Source organism: Hyla sarda, chromosome 3, assembly GCF_029499605.1.
Source record: "Hyla sarda isolate aHylSar1 chromosome 3, aHylSar1.hap1, whole genome shotgun sequence".
NCBI classification, from domain to species: Eukaryota; Metazoa; Chordata; class Amphibia; order Anura; family Hylidae; genus Hyla; species Hyla sarda.
In genome coordinates this window covers 264,047,201-264,070,147 of record NC_079191.1, presented here as the reverse complement: position 1 = coordinate 264,070,147, position 22,947 = coordinate 264,047,201, and the positions used below count along the sequence as shown (strand labels likewise).

The 22,947-nt window shown below is 45.3% G+C and overlaps 1 protein-coding gene across 1 annotated transcript in view; it reads right to left on the bottom strand.

The window, feature by feature from the left end:
- Positions 1–22,947, bottom strand: part of ENPP1 (ectonucleotide pyrophosphatase/phosphodiesterase 1) — a 149,839-nt gene that overhangs the window by 17,418 nt on the left and 109,474 nt on the right. Inside the window, exons 16-19 of the mRNA XM_056566561.1 lie at positions 15,868–15,937; positions 12,618–12,705; positions 12,366–12,538; positions 549–594 (exon numbers count right to left, since the gene is read on the bottom strand). Of these exons, the coding sequence (XP_056422536.1) occupies positions 549–594; positions 12,366–12,538; positions 12,618–12,705; positions 15,868–15,937 (377 nt within the window). The remainder of the gene's footprint in view (positions 1–548; positions 595–12,365; positions 12,539–12,617; positions 12,706–15,867; positions 15,938–22,947) is intronic.

Here is a 22,947-nt window from a genome sequence, read left to right as displayed (position 1 = left end):
CTGTGCGACAATAACGATTGATTAAAACATTTTTGGTGCAAGTTTTCTGCATTGTTTTTAAAACGGTCAGAATGGTAATAGTAAATCGTGGCCATCTATGACTCCACATGGGCATTTACTTAGTGTTTCACTTGCGCAATTTAACAGCAATTTGCATAATTGAGGTAATATTGCGGTATTTGTGGTAAAACTGCACTTAAACTTCACTGCATTTTCGAAAATATCACTAAAATTGCAGTAATAAATAGTGGCAATACAGCTATCTAAATGCCCTGTGTGAACACAGCTTTAGGCCACCTTTATCCACTGTGAGATCTTTGTAAGGGTCTATTCACACAACAGAATTCCACTTAAAATGGAAGCTGATAGACTTCTATGGGATTCCACACTTCTGAATTACCGCACCAATTCCACACAAAATCCGCACAAGCCAGAAACCACCCAAGAAAGCGGAATTGGTGCGGAAATTCTGCCGTGTGAATAGACCCTAAGAATCTTCAAACATAATTAGACATTTTACCTTTAGTAACCTTTTTTACAATGCTTACCTCTTTGAGGGGTAAGTGTTAATTGTTTTTTATATTCAGCTTCTGTCTGGAAGAAAGAAAACAGTATTAGGGCTTTCACATATGTTAAATCAAGCCAAGAGAACGCTTTTAAGCCATATTATTTTGCACATAGAACTGAACAGATTGATTGTTTTTGCTATATTTCTAATGGCTAATGCAAAGCAACCTGCCTTGTATGGGTTTCCAGAGCCAGGGTCGGGTCCATAACTACGATGTTGCCCCCCGCCCCCGTAAATTAACAAGGGGGGGGGGGGGGGGGAAGCCACAAAATAACTTTAAAAAATGTTCTATTATGTTGCTCTCTGTATTGTTAGAAAAATTTTACACAAATGTATATATATATATATATATATATATATATATATATATATATATATATATATACCGTATTTATCGGCGTATAACATGCACTTTCTAGGCAAAAATTTTTTGCCTAAAGTCTATGTGCGTGTTATATGCCGCTACACCCCCAGGAAAGGCAGGGGGAGAGAGGCCGTCGCTGCCCGCTTCTCTCCCCCTGCCTTTCCTGGGGTCTAGAGCCCTGCTGCCGGCCCTTCTCTCCCCCTGGCTGTTGGCGCCGCTTCTCTCCCCCTGGCTATCGGCGCCGCTGCCCATTCTGTCCCCCTGACTATCGGTGCCGGCGCCCCATTGCCGGCGCTGATAGCCAGGGGGAGAGAAGCGGCGCCAACAGCCAGGGGGAGAGAAGGGGCAGCGGCACCCATTGCCGGCGCCGCTGCCCCGTTGACTCCCCCCATCCCCGGTTGCATAATTACCTGTTGCCGGGGTCCGTGCTGCTTCAGGCCTCCAGTGTGCGTCCCCTGCGTCGTTGCTATGCGCTGCACGGTGCGGCGCATGACGTCAGTGCGCTGCGCATAGCAACGACGCAGGGGACGCACACCGGAGGCCTGAAGCAGCGCGGACCCGACCCCGGCAACAGGTAATTATGCAACCGGGGATGGGGGGAGGCAACGGGGCAGCGGCGCCGGCAATGGGTGCCGCTGCCCCTTCTCTCCCCCTGGCTGTCGGCGCCGCTTCTCTCCCCCTGGCTATCGGCGCCGGCAATGGGGCACCGGCACCGATAGTCAGGGGGACAGAACGGGCAGCGGTGCCGATAGCCAGGGGGAGAGAAGGGCCGGCAGCAGGGCTCTACACCCCAGGAAAGGCAGGGGGAGAGAAGCCGGCAGCGACGGCCTCTCTCCCCCTGCCTTTCCTGGGGGTGTATCGGGGTATATACGCGCACACACGCACCCGCATTTTACCATGGATATTTGGGTAAAAAACTTTTTTTACCCAAATATCCTTGGTAAAATGAGGGTGCATGTTATAGGTCGGTGCGTGGTATACCCCGATAAATACGGTATATATACACACACTATATATATATATACATATATATATATATATATATATATACACATACATATATATATATATATATATATATATATATATATATACACACACACACACACACACACATACACACACACACATATACATACATACACATATACACACACCCAGGGAAGACACCCCGAAGAACACCGAAATGGTTCTTGGTATAAAAGTTACCTACACGTTTGATACTCCAGTGTGCTGCGGTCACTTCTTTGTTTGTACCTTAATTCAGCCTCAGGACATGTTCACACAGTGAAATTTTTGATCAGAATTTCGCCTGAATATTCTGCTCGGAAATTCAGCTGAATTGATTTCAATGGGCTCCTACTGCCCTGTGCACACGGTGGAAATTCCGACTCCGGCATCCATAGTAAGAATAGACATGTCTATTCGTTCTGCGGATTCAGTTAAGAAATGCATGGCTGTCTATGAGTTGGCACATTTCTGAGCAGTACTAGCATCCGCCAGAATGCTTAAATGTGAGGAAGGTCGGGCAAAAAAAAATAAATAATTTTAAGCAGTATTGCAATTTGAAATGTTTCCCATTATACATTTAGTGCTTGCAGTGTTCTGCTGTAATCTTTGTGTGTTTTGCACTTGTGTTTTTGCCATAGCGATGTGAACCAGAGTATTCATAATAGCTTTTATGATCTCAGCCATTGCAGCAGGATGTCCATTATTACACACTGCACTATAACAACATTCTAATAAAGGGAACTAAAGGAAGCCTTATTTCAACAATGTTCTCCAATTTGTCCATGTATTTTCCACTAATGATATCAAAATTCTCACTACTAAACGTTATTAACATTTAGTAGTGAGCATTTTGATATCATTTTTTTTAAACACGTTTTATTAAAAGTAAACAGTATCAGCTCGCAGGCCCAGGACAATATACACAGTGCACAGAGAAAATACACTTGAACAGGCCTATGAAACCCAGTACATGTGAACAAAATGTAAACGACAGAATAGTCCCTCTTGCATCATATATAGGGATTCAGGTATACACTATATGTACATAAACCTAGCCAATAAAAACTGTAAACATGAGGTAAGCAATCCTTTAAACATTTCCCGTGAAGCATACAGCTAGATAGAAACAGACCACCTTGTGTCAAGGAGGGATGAAGACGGGGAAAACGATCGACCCACGCACCTAAAGAAACGACAGAGGACTAAGGAACAAACCGAAAGGGACATACAAACAGAAGGGCATAGACAACACGCAAAACACTAGAAGGGCTTTTACGGGGCCCGAGAGGAGGTCACAGAATAAGAGCATTGAGTGTACGGAGAGGAGCACCAGCCACCCCACACCGACAGAAATTTACCCGGGCACTTCCTATTCTTGTGCACCAAATGCGAAAAGGGCAGTATGGCGTTAACAAGAACCTTCCACTGAGACAGGGTAGGGGAGCCGGGGTCCATCCATTTGAGGGCAATAGCCTTCCTGGCCATGAACAAAGCTTCCCGTATAAATGTGTGGACATGGTGTGTCCATACCTCCCCATCCATAAGGGGCAAATGAAGGGATCAAGAGATATGGAAGGTTGGACAATCGAGGCCAGAAGTTGGAGAACCTCCTGCCAAAATGATACAATAAAAGGGCACGCCCAGATCAAGTGCCAAAAGTCAGCCCCGGCAGCCCCACAACGATGACAGGCATCAGAGTCAGAACGACCCATTCTATGCAGTCGAAGGGGAGTAATATAACTATAGTGAATAATGTTCAGTTGGATCAATTTGTTATTGGCTGCCGGGGATACCAGCATGTGGGAGGAAAAAATATCCTCCCAATCATCCTTGGTCAGATTAGGAATATGGGATTCCCAGTGCCGGACCGCAGGCAATCGGGAACGGGAGTTCTTTGCCTGAGTAAGATGTGTGTAGAGGATGGACACCAGCCCCCTAGGTCCCTGCAATTTCAAAATACCAATAAGAGGAAAAGCCGAGATTGGAGGGTTCCCCATGGGAAACTGGGCATTCAACGCGTAGCTGAAGAAATCTAAAAAAGCAGTTTCTCGGTAAGGCATATCTGGTTTGCAATTGATCAAATGAACAGAGCACGTTGTCAGTGTATAGGTGTTCTAAATTGAGTACCCCCACTCCTTGCCAAAAAAACGAGTCTAGAGCAGCGCCCAACTGTGGGAGATGAGGGTTATGCCACAGTGGGGTGTCCTCAGGAACATCGCTATAACCATAGATCCCCTTAACGGCCCTCCAAACCTTTATAGCTAATTTGTGAAGGGGAAGAAAAGCACGACCACCCAGGGTAAGGCTATCCAACACCATTCGCAAGGTCAACGACGGTACAAACTCGTCCAGAGAATGCTCCGAAGTCGTCCCAACATCCCCAGAGATCCAATGTCTGACATATCGAAGCTGGCCTGCCAAATAGTACAGGTAAAAATCGGGGAGTGACATACCCACTTCCAACTTGGCTCGTTGTAGTGTAGTAAGGCGAATTTTAGGTCTATTGGGGCCCCAAATGAAGGGAGAGAGGAGGGAGTGGAGAGAATCAAAAAAGTGTTTAGGGACCGGCACAGAGGCATGCTCCAAATCATAGAGACATTTGGGCAGTACAATAAGTTTGATAAGATTAATACGGCCAGTAACCGATAACGGCAGAGTCGACCAGACACGAAATTTAGATTTAATGCAGGGGAGAAGGGCAAGAATATTGGCGGGTAGTTCGAGCATAGGATCTCTGTGAATGTACACCCCCAGATACTTAAATGATGTGACCACAGGAAGACCACTCATGACAGGGGGCCAGTCGTTAGCTAAAAGCTGCGTCACTGCAGATTTGGTCCAATTAATATACAAACCGGAGAAGTACCCAAAATGATTCATCACTTCCACGGCATACGGGAGCAAGCACAAAGGATCAGATTGGAACACCACCATGTCATCGGCGTATAAGCTGATATGTTCCTCCTTACCTCCTATACACATGCCACGGAAATCAGGATCCTGTTGAATACGTAGAGCCAGGGGCTCCACTGCCACCGCAAACAGGAGTGGAGACAGGGGCACCCTTGGCGCGTGCCCCTGCCAAGAGCAAACGGGGAAGAACACACGCCATTCACCAGGATCTGAGCCCAAGGGCACCTATAGAGAAGGGAGATCCACTTTCTAGAATTAGGACCAAATCCAAATTTAGCAAGGGTTGATTGTAAGTAGCCCCACTCCACCGATTCAAAGGCCTTGGCGGCATCCAGTGACGCCAAGGCCCAATCCCCTCCCAAAGCGCCCCCCACCTGGACGGCAGCCTGTACCCGTCGGATGTTGTCTGACGTGGATTTGCCTGGCATAAAGCTGGACTGATCGGGGTGTATGATGGACAAAATAACCCTGTTCAAGCGGTTAGCTAAGACCTTAGTAGCATTTTGATATCATTAGTGGAAAATAACGGTTTTCACTCTACAACATCCAAAGGTATGCCATTTCAGCACCTAATAGGTTGTGCCCATGGCATGTGCCACTATAAAAACACAGTTTTCTGATTACTAGGCTGTGTTGCCTGATTTTAAAAACAGTCTGCATATGGCCTTATACTTTTGCCTGGATATTGACAGGCTCAGGAGTGAAAAGGGGCCTTGTGATCTTTGCCTAATTTGGTGGTTTACAGTATTCATCATTGACCCACAATTTCTGAGTCTCTGATGTAAAATATTAAAACAACCCCAAGAAGTGACATTTGATACCACCCAATTTGTCAAGGAGCACTGATAGGCATGTACTAGAATCGGGACAGGGTCCCGAGGTACGGGGGTCATCCTTATTAGGACGAGTGCCCCAGCTACGTGCCAAACAGTGAGGAGAAGGTGCTAATAGGGACTATGTTTGCATTACACATTAGGGACTAGTAGGGAGAATAGGGATAGCACATATCAGTCTTCCCTGTCATATCTATTAACCCCTCTAGGACCAACCCTATGATGTGTTTTTATAGCCCGGATTAAGTGCAATAGAATAGACCACTGACATCTAACTAAGGAGTGGTAACTACGGTATTTGGATTTGTGCAATATTTCACCATCAACTAATTATTGAGGTAAATTCCTGTGCAATTATATGTGTGCAATATTTGGATTTGTGCAATAATATTGTGGCGGTGGAGATTTTTTGTATCTATTCTCCGTGAATATATTTTTCCCTTGCGGTCATAGGAGATTAACACATGTTTGTCTGTTAAGGGGTTATTTATTTTTTTTTTTTAGAATTTAACCCAATTAAAATTGCATTTTAGACTTGCAAGTTATACCCCAGTTTTTCTTTGTATTTTTGACAATTGTGGTGGGGACTACTATTGATAGCCTTGTCTGATTACTAATAAGCTATCCTTTTTGGAGGAAGGTTAAAATTGCACTTTTTCCAAAGACACGCCATTTCAGTGGCCAACATGTGCCCAACTGTCCCCCTAGTAAGGCACAACATAAGTGGTAAATAGTGTTCTTCTAGGCAGAAATGTCATATTTGCAGATATTAATATTGATTTGGGCACGATGCAGGGCTGAGATGGGAAGGCCTATCATTTGGCTTGTGAAGCACAGATGAAGTATACAGCGTATTGTGGTTAATGAAGTATAAGGAGATCCCTCATGTCATAATACTTGACAACATGTTTACTGCATAGTGCCTGATTCATGCCCCTTCTGGGGTTGCAACCTGGACAGTATTTTGCCGGCACAACCGGTATTTTGGCGACCATTCCTGTGCCACGGACTCCCTACCCGCACCGGACCGGCATCACAGCGGGGTACTTACCCCCCCGAACCGGACAGGCAGTCCCCTGATCTTTTGCAGAGGTCTGGAGTGCAAGTGGCAGCTTCTCCGAGCGGCCGCACGGCTCCCGGTGACCCTTTCCTCCTTCACTGCAGTACCTGCCATCTTGCGCAGGCAGTGTGCCACATCAGCGCTACCAGCTGGCGCACTCAGGGCCGACACAATTATCTGAGGGGAGCGACTGACACCGCACACAGACTGGCTACTCGGGAGACCCCCTGATAAACAGTATATAAGGGTCTGCCCTATTGCTTCTGGTCACGCTACCTCTGGGGCTTCAGTGGCCGCAAACCTGGGATCCTACCTGTGCATACTACAGACTACCAGCAGGCCGGCAAGTACAAGGCTCAGCCTTTCTCCTCCCCCTCAGCCCTGTAGTCCCCAGGGGATGTTTACCCGCCCTCCCTGCCAGCCTTATACAGCCTCAGGATACCTACTTTTCTTAACCCTGCTGGAGAGACTTTCCCCAGTGACTATTGCTAAGGGCCACAGCACCGCAGGGGTTCCTATGGAGCGGTACCTCAACAAGGGGTCCCAGCGCTCAGTACCCTCTGCAGGGGCACCGGCTGCCACTCCTATTCCTGCTCCATCCTCGGGGCAATCACTAGCTCAGAATGCACAAGTTCAATCCTTAGCGATGGAGGTTGCCCCCAATCAGTCCTTGTTCTCCCAAGATGGGGGGGCCCTCAGCACAGGCAGGACCTCACCTGATTCCACATTTGGTGGGCACTACAGATGTTTCAGTGTCTACACCTACGGATCTTCAGACATTGGTGGCGGCATTAGTCCAGGTGGCGGCATCACCCCTACTATACAACAAACACTTGAAAACACTTTATGATCAAATGTTAACACAGCTCCATACTGATTTGGGAGTCCAGACTGAGAGATTGGGTGAGGCAGAACAGAGGATGCATTAGAAGATGAAAACAGCGGCTTGGCTAACCGGCTGTGCCAAACAGAAACTGACCTCTGCTACATCAGTGAAAAGCTGGAAGACTTGGAAAACCGCTCATGCCGGAACAATCTAAAACTAGTGGGGGTCGGCGAATCTCTTCTTTCTTCAGATTTACAAGATTTCTGTGAAAGTGACCTGCCTGCAGCCCAGGGCCTCCAACATAAATGCAGAGTGGAGAGAGTGCACAGCCTAGGTCAAGCACCTGCTACTACCTCCCAGTCCCATCACGCTGACCCATCTCATCCACGACAGGTTATCCTGAAATTGGTTGATTACAATGACAAGGGGGAGATCCTGAGAGCTTACCACTGTCGTACCTCACCGTTCACCTTTCGCAACAAGAAAGTGCTGATCTTGGAAGATTTCTCAGGAGATGTGGCTAAACACAGATGAGCTTCTGGAAAAATTTGCACTGCATTGTTTGAGGCTAAGAGACGCTTCCAGCTTCAATATCCTGCAACTCTGAAAGTATTTCGCTCTGATGGCCCCTTTTCCTTTTACAAGACACCCGAAGCTGCTGAAGCAGCACTGCAAGAACTCCTGCAGGACACAGCTCATTTGTCCCCGATCCCCTTCCTCTGTGGGCCACCCTTCTAGGCTCCTCCGCCCTTAGGTTCTCCACCTTATCTTGTCAATTACATGTCCCACTGTTCTGTCTATCTCTTGTAACGTCTACATGCTGCTGTGTCCCCCCCCCCCATCCCTTTTCAGCTACTTACTCTACACTATGCGGTCTCCTGTTATCACACCCGGAAGGGTTCTTAGTTTATCATGTGTAGGATTATCACCTGGAATGTGAAGGGGCTGCGTTCCCCTCAGAAACGCATTAGGGTTCTGCACTTGCTGAAAAGTCTGCATCCTGAAATTGTCCTCCTACAGGAAACTCTTATGGAACCAGACTTTCAGAGAATGCAGAAGCTTTTGGTGGGCAAGGCCCTAGGCAGCCCGGCAGACAATGGCAAGTCTGGAGTGACGACGCTGATTCACAAGTCTTTTTCTCACCGCTTACTCTCCCATGAACAGGATACGGAGGGACGAATGTCTCATTAAATTTGAGCATCATGGTAATACCTACAGTTTATACAATGTCTATGCCCTGAATGGAGATAATTATTTTTTTCATTCTCTATCAGATACTGTCAACTGCACTACTGAGACACAGATGCTCCTGGGGGGTGACTCAGTAGTTGACCCACTGATAGACTGTAGAAGCTCCTCCTTGCTGCCGGTGACCATATGTCAGAGTGACAAGGTCCTCCCCGCTTTTCTGACAAACTGGTTTACTAGAAGTCCCCTTGGCATCACCTCCACCCAGATGACTGTGAGTACACACACTTCTCACATGTACACACCTCTTGGTCCCAAATTGACTATTTCTTGATCAGTCCTGTGCTCTGCTCCCATTTGTGGACAGTGGACGTCCAGGATCTGGTATTTCGGATCATGCATTGGTTGTCCTGGAGCTCCTGCCTACCTGCCCCAAGGGCTCTGATTTCCTGTGGCGCTTTCCATCCTATCTGGCAAAAGTTGTCTCCTTCCAAAAGCTTCTGAGGGTCTTGTGGCTGGAGCTCCAGACTGACAATGCGACACATAGGGATAATCCCACCCTGTACTGGGAAACGGCGAAGGTAGTGATGAGGGGAAAGATCATGTCCTATAGCAACACGCTGAAGCGCAAAACTTTGGAGGGTCACGCAATGGTCAGTGTAGCTTTATCGTGGGCTTACTCTAGTTTTATGGCCTCCCCCATGCCGGTTAACAGGCTTAAATGGACGAAAGCAAGTGCGACATATGAGCTGTGGTTGGATAGAAAGGAGAGGATCTATAGGTCCCGCATTGAAGCCGGTAACAAGGCTAATTGTCTCCTTGCCCGATTAGCGAAGGGATCTTACACACCTACACATGTTTTAGCCTTGAGGGATCAACAGGGACATATCCAGCAAGAACCACACTCCCTTAGGGCTATCTTGAGCTCCTATTATACTGACCTTTACTCCTCCCCCCGCCCCTACTAATTAGGAAGTGAGGTTTCCGGAGGGTCTCACACTGCCAGCACTGTCTGAAGACCAATGTCAGGAGCTCAATGCAGCAATAACAGAGGAGGAGGTAGGGGCAGGTATTCGATCTCTTGCAAATGGCAAAGCGCCAGGACCAAATGGGTATCCCAGTGAATTTTACAAACCCCTGCTAGATCAAGTGGTGCCCCCTTAAACTTGCTACTTTAACAAAATCCTACAAACTGGGGTCATATCTCCAGCAGCTAAACTAGCATATAAGAAAGTGATCCCTAAACCGGGCATGGATTCTTTGGACCCTGGATCCTTTCATCCTATCTCGCTGATCAACCAGGACATGAAATTTCAAAAATCATGGCAGATCATTAGTCTTTTTTTTTTTTCCATGGCAGATTTTTAACGTTTCTTGCATTCTTGTTCACTGGAGTCTCGGGGACAATTCAGGTACTTTAACCTTGACTACCACGTGCCTTAAATGATTTTCTATTCCTTCCTTGTTTGTTACTTGTGACCTTTTATGTGACACTCACTGTTTATACTGATTTGTTATGTTTGTTATAAAATTATTCAATAAAAATATATTTAAAAAAATAAATAAATACCTGCAGTGCAATGGCCGGTATTTACCCAACCAATCCTCCAACTCCAGGAATGTTGCACCATATACTATACCAGTGTGGTAGTTTGGGAGTTGTAGTCTTGCAACAGCTGAAGGCACCCCTGGTTGGGAAACCCTGACCTATACTATATACTGTTACGCCGAGCGCTCCGGGTCCCCGCTCCTCCCCGGAGCGCTCGCTACACTCTCCCCGCTGCAGCGCTCCGGTCAGATCCACTGACCCGGGGCGCTGCGATTCCGCTTCCAGCCGGGATGCGATTCGCGATGCGGGTAGCACCCGCTCGCGATGCGCACCCCGACTCCCGTACCTGACTCGCTCTCCCTCGGTCCTGTCCCGGCGCGCGCGGCCCCGCTCCCTAGGGCGCGCGCGCGCCGGGTCTTTGCGATTTAAAGGGCCACTGCGCCGCTGATTGGCGCAGTGATTCCAATTAGTGTCTTCACCTGTGCACTTCCCTATATCACCTCACTTCCCCTGCACTCCCTTGCCGGATCTTGTTGCCATCGTGCCAGTGAAAGCGTTCCCTTGTGTGTTCCTAGCCTGTGTTCCAGACCTCCTGCCGTTGCCCCTGACTACGATCCTTGCTGCCTGCCCCGACCTTCTGCTACGTCCGACCTTGCTTCTGTCTACTCCCTTGTACCGCGCCTATCTTCAGCAGCCAGAGAGGTGAGCCGTTGCTAGTGGATACGACCTGGTCACTACCGCCGCAGCAAGACCATCCCGCTTTGCGGCGGGCTCTGGTGAATACCAGTAGTGACTTAGAACCGATCCACTAGCACGGTCCACGCCAATCCCTCTCTGGCACAGAGGATCCACTACCTGCCAGCCGGCATCGTGACATATACTACTATATGGTCCAACATGCTGGGAGTTGTAGTTTTCGTTTGGGGCAGCTGCTGAACCACAGGCTGTATCAGGGCATGCTGGGCGTGGTACTTAGTAACTAACTGCAACTCCCAAAGTTAATTAAAAAAGCGATCAAAAAGTCACATCAAAACAAAAATGGTACCAATTAAAAACTACAGATCTGGGCGCAAAATAATGAGTCTCACACATCCCCATAGAAGGAGAAATAAAAAAAGTTATAGGGGTTAGAACAGGACAAAATTTCCCCCGCATATGTGTTTCCTGTGATGTCACGCATATATAATTAATTATGCAAATTAGCATGGCTAGTATTTTTTTTTGCAAGAAAGGTGGCAACCCTAGCCCCTTCTAAGGGTTTGCCTAAGCAGCCATCTAGGAAGGCCTCTTATATTGTGCAGAGTAGTACATGCTGCAGACTATTGACAAATCTAAGGAGATCAGTTATCCAAACTAAACCATTAAAGGGGTACTACACTGGAAAAAAAAAATTTTTAATCAACTGGTGCCAGAAAGTTAAACAGATTTGTAAATTACTTCTATTAAAAAATCCTAATCATTCCAGTACTTATCAGCTGCTGTGGATGATCCACAGGGAAGTTCTTTTCTTTTAAAATTTCCTTTCTGCCCAACTACAGTGCTCTCTGCTGACACCTCTGTCCATTTTAGGAACTGTCCAGAGTAGGAGCAAATCCCCATAAAAAAAAAAACATATCCTGCTCTGAACAGTTTCTAAAATAGACAGAGGTGTCAGCAGAGAGCACTAGGGTCAGGCAGAAAGGAAATTCAAAAAGAAAAGAATTTCCTGTGGATCATAACAGCAGCTGATAAGTGCTGGAAGGATTAAGATTTTTTTTATAGAAGTAATTTACTAATCTGTTTACATTTCTGGCAACAGTTGGTTTAAAAAAAATAATGTTTTCCAGTGGTTTACCCTTTTAAAGCTGCTATTACATAGACAACTCAATAATTTTAATGTGGACATACTGAGCCAACAAGAATGATAGCAATCTTTGTAGCTGCTGTTTGCATGTATTGGTATATTAGGCTCCTGTATGGAGAACACTTTTCTGTAGAATACCTTCATGTAATAGGTTTTCTATAGCAGAGTTCTCCTTTAACTTGTGTAACAAAGAAAATCTGTTGTACTTACTAGTGAGTCACAAGAGCAGCCGAGGCTGTTCACCCTGGCTCCATGAATAACAGAGCACTGGAACGGTTCAAATAGCTCTTTTGGTAAGGATGGCTCATAAAGTGGCTGCTTAAGTAAATGGTTAAGACTTCCACGAGTACCATTATTTGGTGCAGGTTCAACCTCCAACAATTCTGCAAAACACATCAGATGTAAATATGTAGCGTTATATAGTAAATCTAACCATGTTATAAAAAAAATTAAGTGACTTACCGCACATCAAATTATAGATTTCAATGTTCTCAAATGGTTGCACTTCTACACCATGTTTAAACTTAGGCCCATATCCAATAAAAAGAGCCTGCAATCAAAGTTATCAGAAAGATTACGAGCAGGACGAACTCCAGTTGTTCTTTCCATTTTTCTCTAAGCAATCCTTATCTAAAAGCCTAAAGTGTATATTTACAGTATGTTCCCAGGGCAGGAAATCAATAACTTACAACGGGGCAATCTCTTACTGGTTTTTTATGTGCTATCATATTGCCAGTCATCATTGCTTTTATGGCTTGAAGCAAGTAAATTATTAGCCAAAATCATATTTACAATAAGACCTGGATCCTGTGCAAATGCTAACAAGGTCATGGACAACACATGTCTGGGTCCGGTTACCCAATGCTGTAATTCACAGTGAACTCAATGCCTTTCAGTAACAGAACAGGTATATTCACGCTCCATAGTGATATTCATTTACCGTATGTGTAGGACAGTGTGACATTTATGGCCATTTTATAAATTGCTTGTTTCTGCCCTGTGGACAATTAACCATTGAATGTTCAGCCCAGATACAGCCATAAATATAGTACTATGTACTCCATTAGCTTTTTTTGTCTACTATGTTACTATGTTAATCATGTTTAATTTTCACTAGTTTCAGAAAGGTTATGCTGTGTGTTTATTTATTTATTTTTTTTTTTTTTTATTTTTTTTTTTAGACAATTTTACTGATGTAATTTTTTTTTCTTAAAACTTCCTTTGGGCCTGCAATATTGGGGCTACATACATACTGGGGGTGAATAAATAAGTTTTGTGATGGAATTTTGTAAAGACTCAGATGCATCAGCAAAGTTAAATACCTGCGGTTGACATATCCGTGCTCAGATCAACAAAGGCCCCATTTAAACCAATGACCACATAGGGGCCCCATTCAAACTTAGTCACATAGGGGGAGATTTATCTAAACCTGTGCAGAGGAAAAGTTGACCAGTTGTCCCAATCAGATTGCTTCTTAAATTTTTTTTAAATAGGACTTTTTAAATATTTATAGAAATGATCTGATTGGATGCTATGGGCAACTGGTCAACTTTGCACAGGTTTTGATAAATATCCCCTATAGTAACTACGTTTGGGTAATTTTCTGAATATCAGAGTTTTGCCGCGAGCACAGAGTATCTGCCGACATATCTGTGCCTTGGAGACACCTATAGTGATGTAAACCCAGCCTAGGAGTTGATGGTAAATTACCTTTCCATCATATTATTGAAGAGTTTAAATCAGTGAAATATCCTTGTTCATAGACCATAAAAAAGAGACATGGATTTTTGCATTATAACTTTTTCTGGGGCATAAATAAGCACTGTATTTTGGCACAGATTTTGGTGTACACCTTGTAAAAAGTAGCACACCTGCATGTCGATTTATTCTAAGGTGAACAAACAACAGTGAATAAATACATTTCTAACAAGCAGATTCCTAATTTTTTGAATATATGTGAAAAAGTTTCATTCATCAGTGAATTGTGAAAAGATTAAATCAAGTTTTTACACTTTACACTAGTTTGTTAGTTTTTACACTAGTTTGTTCCCCCTACTATCTGCATTGCTTGCATAAACAGTGCTGTAGTGTGTGATTTGTGGCATTGCAATAAATGGGAATTATTGATGAGAAAAGTATCAAAACTATCACTAAATTAGTAAAACTAAAATCAAACACAAGGTATTTTTTTCAACTGATTACATATTGTCTTTGGGCCAAAAATAAAAAATAAAAATGACTAACTCTCCATTTTATTTAGAAAACCCGGAAATTGGGCATGGCTGCTGTGAAAAGGGGGCGAGGCTGTCATAAATGGGCGTGTTCCCAGCATTTAAAAAAAATTTCAACATATTAACTAATGTTTCCACAGAAAATTTGAGATTTGAGCTCTGGACCTGCTAGCTCAGAGCAGTTGTAAAAAAAAAAAAAAAAAAAAAAAAAAAAAAAAACATTAGTTAATGCCGTGAAATAATACCTGTCGGGAAACAAAACCAACAAAAAAAACTACACTCAGGGCCAATATGTTTAAAGTGTACCTGTCATAACACATCTAACACAACTATTATAAATAGTATACAGGTGCAAACTTCTTTGGCTGATTTTTGACTGCATAAGTCTCAGGGACATGTCAAAAGTATAAATTGGTCAGAGTCTCCGTGTGAACACCCCCACTGATCAGCAGAACGAGTCAGAAGAAACTTACACTTCACTACCCAGCTTGCAGAGATCTCAGTCCCTTTTCAGGATGTTTTCGTAGACATATAGAATGCCATGGACAGAGATGCACTACTCCTCAAGCAACCAAAGCATTTCACAGGTTTCTGTGATATGTCTAGTTCTGTTTTTGTGATGTCCCAGTACGGGATATGTTCCTACAGTCCTGTCTGGTTGAGTCCCTGTACATCCTCAGGGCTCTACTGCAGTGTTCCCCCATGATGTTAATAGGTGGTATATTATGTGCAAAGGACCTTTGAACTGGGTCACATGATTGTTAGTCACACGATAATGTTTGTCACATGTTTAAGTCATATTTTTGTACCAGGTGCCTCACAGTTGGTCTATGGGCTCCTTACTCAGCCCCCCTTTATAAGAGGGGGAGGTACTACAATCTCTCTCTTGTGTTTCACTTTCTGCTGAGGTCAAGGCCAGTCCAGATGTCTCAGGGTCAGTGTCCAGCACATCTGGAGGCCTCAACCTAAATTGCAGTCACAAGTCAGTAAGTCAGTATCATCTTGATCGGCTGTCATCATCTTCAGTCAAGTCAAGTCAATTGTAGTCAGTGTGGCCTGCACCTATAGTCTCTCAAGTCACTGTAAGTCCCAGCAAGCTGCGAGATTCCCTGTGTTACTGGTCCCCTTTCTGGGATCCTGGCCGAACTGTATAGACTAACACCTGTCTAACCTCAGTAAAAGTTACCGTTAACCTTAACCTGGCCTTGACTATATTTGCCCCTGCCTAACCTAAGACTAGCGGTTCTACCTTTGGGTGGTTACATAGGCAAACCACACCCTGGTGTCACGAACACGAAGGGGGATAATACCATCTACCCCTGGGAAACACCATCTGCCCCTTATACCTCACATCACCACATTTAAAAAAAAAAATGATAAGCATACCAACATGAAAACTTTAAATCAAACAATATTTTAAGGGCAACTGAAAAAGTCTGTTCAGCCAAGTTATTGTGAAAGGATATTACAGATGTCATTACCTGCATGCTCTTGAACAGGTTATCTGAACCATGAAAACCACCATTGCATACTTTTATCTCTTCAGGTGACCTACAATTTAAAATAGATACAAAATATGAAGGTCATTATATAAAATACAATACTGGAGTGTCAGATCTGAATATGCACATTGCATGATCGCATTTTACACCAATAAACCATGGTGAACCTTACTGCTTTGACTACTTTTTCTACTGCTATTGGAGAAGGCCTAATACACTTCTAAAGACCATGATATAAATAAAAATTGTCACGAGAAGGTTTGTAAATCAGTGATTACAGGTATAATCAGACTATAGGACTAGAGATGAGTAAACTTTAAAAATTCAATTCAGCCTATTTGTCGAATTTTCAGGAAAAATTAGTTTCGGACCGAATTTATTTGCGGTGAATTGCTATTAAAAACGGATATTTCTGGCCTACAGAGAGCCTCAATAGGGGTGTAGAGCACTTTGCTTTGTCATAACATGCATAGGGAGTGTGCTGTGTTAGTGAAATAATACTGTTATTCAGTATGACATGCAGATTACAGGCATTGCTATCAGAATCACAGCTACAGAGCGTCAATGTGGCAGCAGGGAGACCATATGGGGTCAAAATTGAAGAGAATAAAGACATTTTTAATGTAATTTTTATTTAATTTAATTAGAATTTATTTAACCCTTTCTGGTGAGCATCGAGCCGGCGGTCCTCTGCCAGGCGAGATACCACCTGTTCCAGCCCCTGCCTCTCAGCGCCCCCCTGACAATGAAAGTGTGAATGATTCATTTACATTCAGTTATGGTTCATTGTTATCGCTCCAAGCTGTTTCATCGGATTCTTGTGATAATTCCACAGGTAATGACGTAGACAACCATAGGACCTCAGTCTTGAAAAGATTACATCGATTTTTTTAAATAAAAAATTTCAGATTCATATTAGATTCCCAAGTTTAATATCCTGGTGTTTACTTTGAATTAATACTGTATGACCACAAAACCCAATCTAACAAGGAGTCACATGGCGGCACAATGACAGCCTGGAGGTGGCAGCAGCATGAGGAGACCATAATCTGGCAGAATGACACAGCCTGCAATTGGCGTCAGCATGAGGAGACCATATAGTGGCAGAATTACCCAGTCTGGAGGTGGCAACAGCCTGACAAGACCATATGGCCTCACAATAGAGAAGATTAAAGATATTTTAAAAATTTTATATTGAAGATTTTAGATAAATAACATTTTTAAAAAAGTTAAAATTTAAGATGCCAACAGCATAAGCATTGCACCATATGATTGCACAATGACGTAGCTTGTACCTGGTGGCAGCATGAGTTGACAATAGGGCTTCACAATCCCTAAAATTAAAAGATGAATTTTAAAATTGAAATTGAATATTTATGTTAGCTAGTGCTACCATAAAATATTTTAGGTAATGTCCCAGGCCCAGCAGCATTAGTAAAACATATAGTGGCTGAATGGCACAGCCTGGAGCTGGCAGCAGCATGAGTAGACAATAGGGCTTCACAATACCTAAGATTAAAAGATGAATTTTAAAAGTGAAATTGAAGATTTATGGTAGCTAGTGCTACCATAAAATATTTTTTGATAATGTCCCAGGCCCAGCAGCATCAGTAAACCATATAGTGGCTGAATGGCACAGCCTGGAGCTGGCGGCAGCATGAGTAGACAATAGGGCTTCACAATACCTAAGATTAAATGATGAATTTTAAAATTGAAATTGAAGATTTTGAAATTGAAAATTAGGATTACACTCCCAAGTTTTAATGTTCTCGGGCCCCGGCGTGTGGTTACAAAGGACCAAATCTAACAAGGAGTCACATGTCCCATGGCGGCACAATGACAGAGCCTGGACGTGGCATCAGTATGAGGAGACCATATAGTGGCTGAATGACCACCTGGATTTTGTAGCAACATGAGGAGACCATGTAGTGCCTAAATGGCACAGCCTGGAGTATGTAGCAGCATGAGTGTTACATATAGTGTCTGAATGGCACAGCCTGGAGGTGGCTGAAGCATGATGAGACCATATAGTGTCTGAATGGCACAGCCTGGAGGTGGCTGAAGCATGAGGAGATCATATAGTGGCTGAATGGCACAGCCTGGGATGGTGAAGCATGAGGAGACCATATAGTGGCTGAATCTGAAATAAAATAGAAAGAAGAGGTGCACTCCTAGTGGAATATTATTATGGTAATAAAACGCGTGCAGGGTTAATTGCACCTTACCGTGAGCGGTTGTGCTGAGTGCACAACACCTTGAATCACCTGTAGACTTGCTTGAAGTCAGTAGGTTCAGCTGGGTGGCTGCCTTGGCGTCCTTCACCGTGACCTCCAGGGGACGGTGCAGTAATATAGGAATAAAGTGGAAAAATAGGAATAAAGTGGAAAAATGGCGCCTGCCCAAAGAAACAGTATGCCAAGGTTTAACCTCCCTGGCGGTATGATTCTGTCTGGAAATGTGTACCAAAAGCGGTACAATTTTTTTTAACTAAATTTCACATCTCCCTCCACCCATTTCACATCTCCCCCGTCACATTCCCCTCTCCCTTGTCACATCCCCCATCACATTCTCCCCCCCTCCTTGTCACATTCTCCCCCCTCCTTGTCACATTCTTCCCCCCCCTTGTCACATTCCCCCCCTTGTCACATTCTCCCCCTTCATGTTACATTCCCCTCCCCCTGTCACATCCCCCCCCTTGTCACATCCCCCTTCATGTCACATTCCCCCCCCCCCTGTCACATCCCCCCTTCATGTCACATTCCCCTCCCCCCTGTCACATCCCCCCTTCATGTCACATTCCCCTCCCCCCCTGTCACATCCCCCCTTCATGTCACATTCCCCCCTTCATGTCACATTCCCCCCCTTGTCACATTCCCCCCCTTGTCACATTCCCCCCCAGTCACATTCCCCCCCAGTCACATTCCCCCCCAGTCACATTCCCCCCCAGTCACATTCCACCTCACTCACATTCCCCCCTTGTCACATTCCCCCCCTGTCACATTCCCCCCTTGTCACATCCCCCCCTCTGTCACATTCATCCCCCCCCCCCCCTGGTCACCTTCTTGTCCTGCAGCAAATACACTAGGTTTGCCGGCAGATTTCAAACCTAGTGTATTTGCTGCAGAACAAGCCCTTTCCCCTTCAGCCAATCACAGGCTTTACACCACTGCGGCCTGTGATTGGCTGAAAAGTGATAGGTCCTAGAAGATGAATAGTGAAGAGAGGACACCCCGGACCGCACGGAGGGGAACGGCATCTGCAGGGACCGGGACTAGGTGAGCAAAAGGTTTTTTTATTTTACTACTTCTTCCCTTTACACTTAGCTCAGTGTTTTTCTACCAGGGGGCCTCCAGCTGTTGTGAAACTACTACTCCCAGCATGCCCGGACAGCCTTGGGCTGTTCGGGCATGCTGAGAGTTGTAGTTTTGGAACAGCTGGAGGCCCCCTGGTAGGGAAACACTGACTTTTAGTATTTTTCTTTACCTGCTCTGGCCGGCCCCCGCAACGGGAGCCGACCAGAGCAGATAATCGCATGTTTTCCCGGGGGGCCGCATCGCTATATCGCATTGCTTTTGCGATATATCGTGCAGCCCAGCCGGGAACTCTGCAATTCTACCCCGAGCGTGACTCGGGGTTACCGATCCTAGCAGGGAAAATTAACCCCGAGTCACGCTCGGGAATACCGCTCAGGAGGTTAATCAAAACAATTGGTATTTATTAGAATAAAAGGATGCAACACAGTTGTTTCGAACCCAGGAAACAACTGTGTTGTACCCTTTTATTCTATTAAATGCAAATTTTTTTGATTAAACCTTGGCATACTGTTTCTTGGGGCATGCGCCATATGGAAAAACTTCCTGTTTTTCCACTTTATTCCTATATAGTGGCTGAATGGCACAGCCTGGAGTTGGCTGAAGCATGAGAGCACCATATAGTGGCTGAAAGGCATAGCCTGGAGGTGGCTTAAGCATGAGGAGACCATATAGTGGCTGAATGGCACAGCCTGGAGGCGGTGAAGCATGAGTAGACCATATAGTGGCCGAATAACACAGCCTGGAGTTGGCTGAAGCATGAGGAAAAGATATAGTGGCTGAATGAGACAGCTTGGAGGTGGCAGCAGCAGCATCAGGAGTCCTGAAAGTGACCCGGTGACAGAGTGGTGAGGTGGGTGGCAAGACCAGCTAGTGTAAACCTCACATTCTCAGCTTGCTGTAGAGTAACTAGGCAATGTCTGAAAACGAGGCTTGATACTCACTCGTAGACAATGCCTGATAGTATACCTGCAAGCAAGGCTTGCAGCGCATGATTATCATTTCCCCTAACACTACTCCTCCACATGTAGTCTACCCTATTCGCAATCTGACTGGCTGAGATGCCATCCGGCGATAGGATAGAGGTGGGGGCGGGCTGTTTGAAACACGAGGGGGTGTATAAATAACACAGTGTTTGTACACCAATGCACGGCTGCCATCAGAAGCCATGCACACCTATACATATTAAGGGAGGCTCCTATTTCCTCACCAGACTGTCAGCGATTCCTGATGATCGGACAGTGAAACGCGTTGAATCACAATCTTCTGCCAGCTTCAAACCAGACTCAGCCACAAGACAGACTGAGGGCCAGAGGTTTTTATTGGTTGTTTTATCTGCACACCTGATATTGTCTTTCCGTAACTAATACACGGCTACATCCTCTGGGATTCAGCCACACTCCCGGAAATATACATATGTCTCTTCTGCTGCTATTAATGTGATGGACATTATGCTGTGAAGTGAATTCAACTAAATGCAATGTTATGGGATTGTGCACTTGTGTGACGTACATAATGCTGCAATAGGACTTGGGAATGTGCAATTGACCTGTGGATTTGAAGTTATGTACTGTTATCAACGTGATTAACTTCAGTTTCTCTAAACAAAAAAGGCTGAAACTAGGCATAATAATAGGCATTGTCTACCGATATTAGTGTAGAGATGGCGGCCGTTTAGTTTGGTTCAATTGTCTATTTTTGTGTGTTTTTTTCAATTTTTTCTATCTTTTAAACAGATTAAATAAAATTTACATTTTTTAACCTTTCACAACTTCAGTGCTGTATATGGCAAGACCAGTACCTAGTGACGAAGGTGGGTGAAAAAAAGTCTGATGCGGAGGAATGTTTGTAACTGGGGAGCAGCGCCTTAAATCTGTTTGGCACTATCCATATTTGTGAAGTGTTGGTGTGGCACCATGGTCAATGGCATCAGACATTAGTGGGTGGAATCCTGGCTGATCCACAAAAGGTCAATCTCTCCACATTTTTCATGGACAGAAGAGTTCTCCTTAAGGTGACTATGGCCCCCACCGCACTAAACACCCGCTCTGATGGCACACTACTGGCCCAGGAAGGACAGTTTTTCCAGGGCAAACTGCTAGTTGGGGCCTCAAATCACATTTGGCTGCCCAGAAGTCCAGCGGATCTTCAAGGTGTGTTGGCATGGTCATGTCAAGGTATGCCACCACCTGCTGGTTCAGGTCCTGCTCCAGGTCTACCTGCTGCTGATGAGTTGCTTCACTATGCGGGTGAAGAAAGCTACTCATCAGCGACTGTAGACTTAGGCTGCTGATGGAGCTAGTACTACTCCTGCTATCCGCTTGGATCATCAAGAAATCGGTGATGGCTTTTCTCTGTTCGTATAGTCAGTCCAACATATGGAGGGCGGAATTCCAACAAGTGGAAACGTTGCAAATAAAACTATGTTGGGGGATACCTTTCAGCTGCTGCCGCTCAAGGAGGGTGTGCTTTGCAGTGTACGAGTGGCTGAAATGCATGCAAAGTTTCCTTCCCATTGTTATGATGTCTTGCAAATGGGGGGGAACACCTCAGGAACCGCTTAACAACCAGATTGAACATGTGTGCAGGGTGCATGGCTCGGCCTTCCCAGACGCAGCGCAGACAAGATGTTCTTCCTGTTGTCAGTCACCATGGTTCCCATTTCCAGTTTTCGTGGAGTAAGCCATGCTCAGATTTCTTTATGAATTACTTTTAGCAGTTCCTCTCCTGTGTGACTCGGTTCACCAAGGCAAACCATGTGAAGAACAGCGTGACACCGCCGTGCCCTGCACATATGGTATGCTGAAGGGGCACCGAGACTTGTTTGTGCAGTGGAGGCTGAGTACATAGTGGAGGATGAGGAGGCAGAGTCGCAGACTGTCACAGGACAAATGGCCTGAGAGCGTAGAGGAGGACGCGGCGTGACCTTTCCAAGTTGGCTGTGCAGGAACCACATTCACCCAGTGGGACGTAAAGGACATGTATTGTCCCTGACCATAGTTACAGCTCCAGACATCGGCGCTGCCGTGCACTTTGGTACACACTGACAGGCTCAAGGACTGGACCACCTTCTCTTCCACAAAATTGTGCAGGGCTGATACTGCCTTCTTCGCAAAGAAATTATGGCTTGGGACTCTACACCTCGACTAGGCACAAGCCATCAATTCTCTGAAAGGTGCAGAGTCCACCACTTGAAAAGGGAGGGACTGCAGCACCAACAACTTGGACAGGAGCACATTCAGCTTCTGCGCCATTGGATGAGTGGGCGCATACTGTTGTCTCTTGGACATGGCTTCGCCGATGGATTGTTGACGGAATGACTGACTAAAAATAGGAGGAAAAGGAGCATCTGGAGCGACAGAAGGAGGGTACGATACACAGGTCCTTTGGGCTGAGGTGGTGGAGCCTTGGATGGCTGAAAGAGGGAGCTGCGTGGCATTGGGTGATGCAGCAAAATGGACCACTACATCGGAGCCACGGTTCTCCCAGGCCGCTTTATGGTGGCGCGACATATGTTTACGCAGGGCCGTGGTGCCAACATTGGGACCCTGTCCACGCTTCACCTACTGGAAATACCTTTTGCATGTGGCTATGTTACCCTTCTCCGGATGCTTGATGAAAAACTGCCACACCGCCAAGTAGCTGATTTTCCCACCAACAGTCCACAACTAATTGATTGCTACTGCCGCTGTCTCCAGGAACCCCTGTTCCACTACCTCCCGGGAAGGTAGGCTCCTGCGAAGCAGGT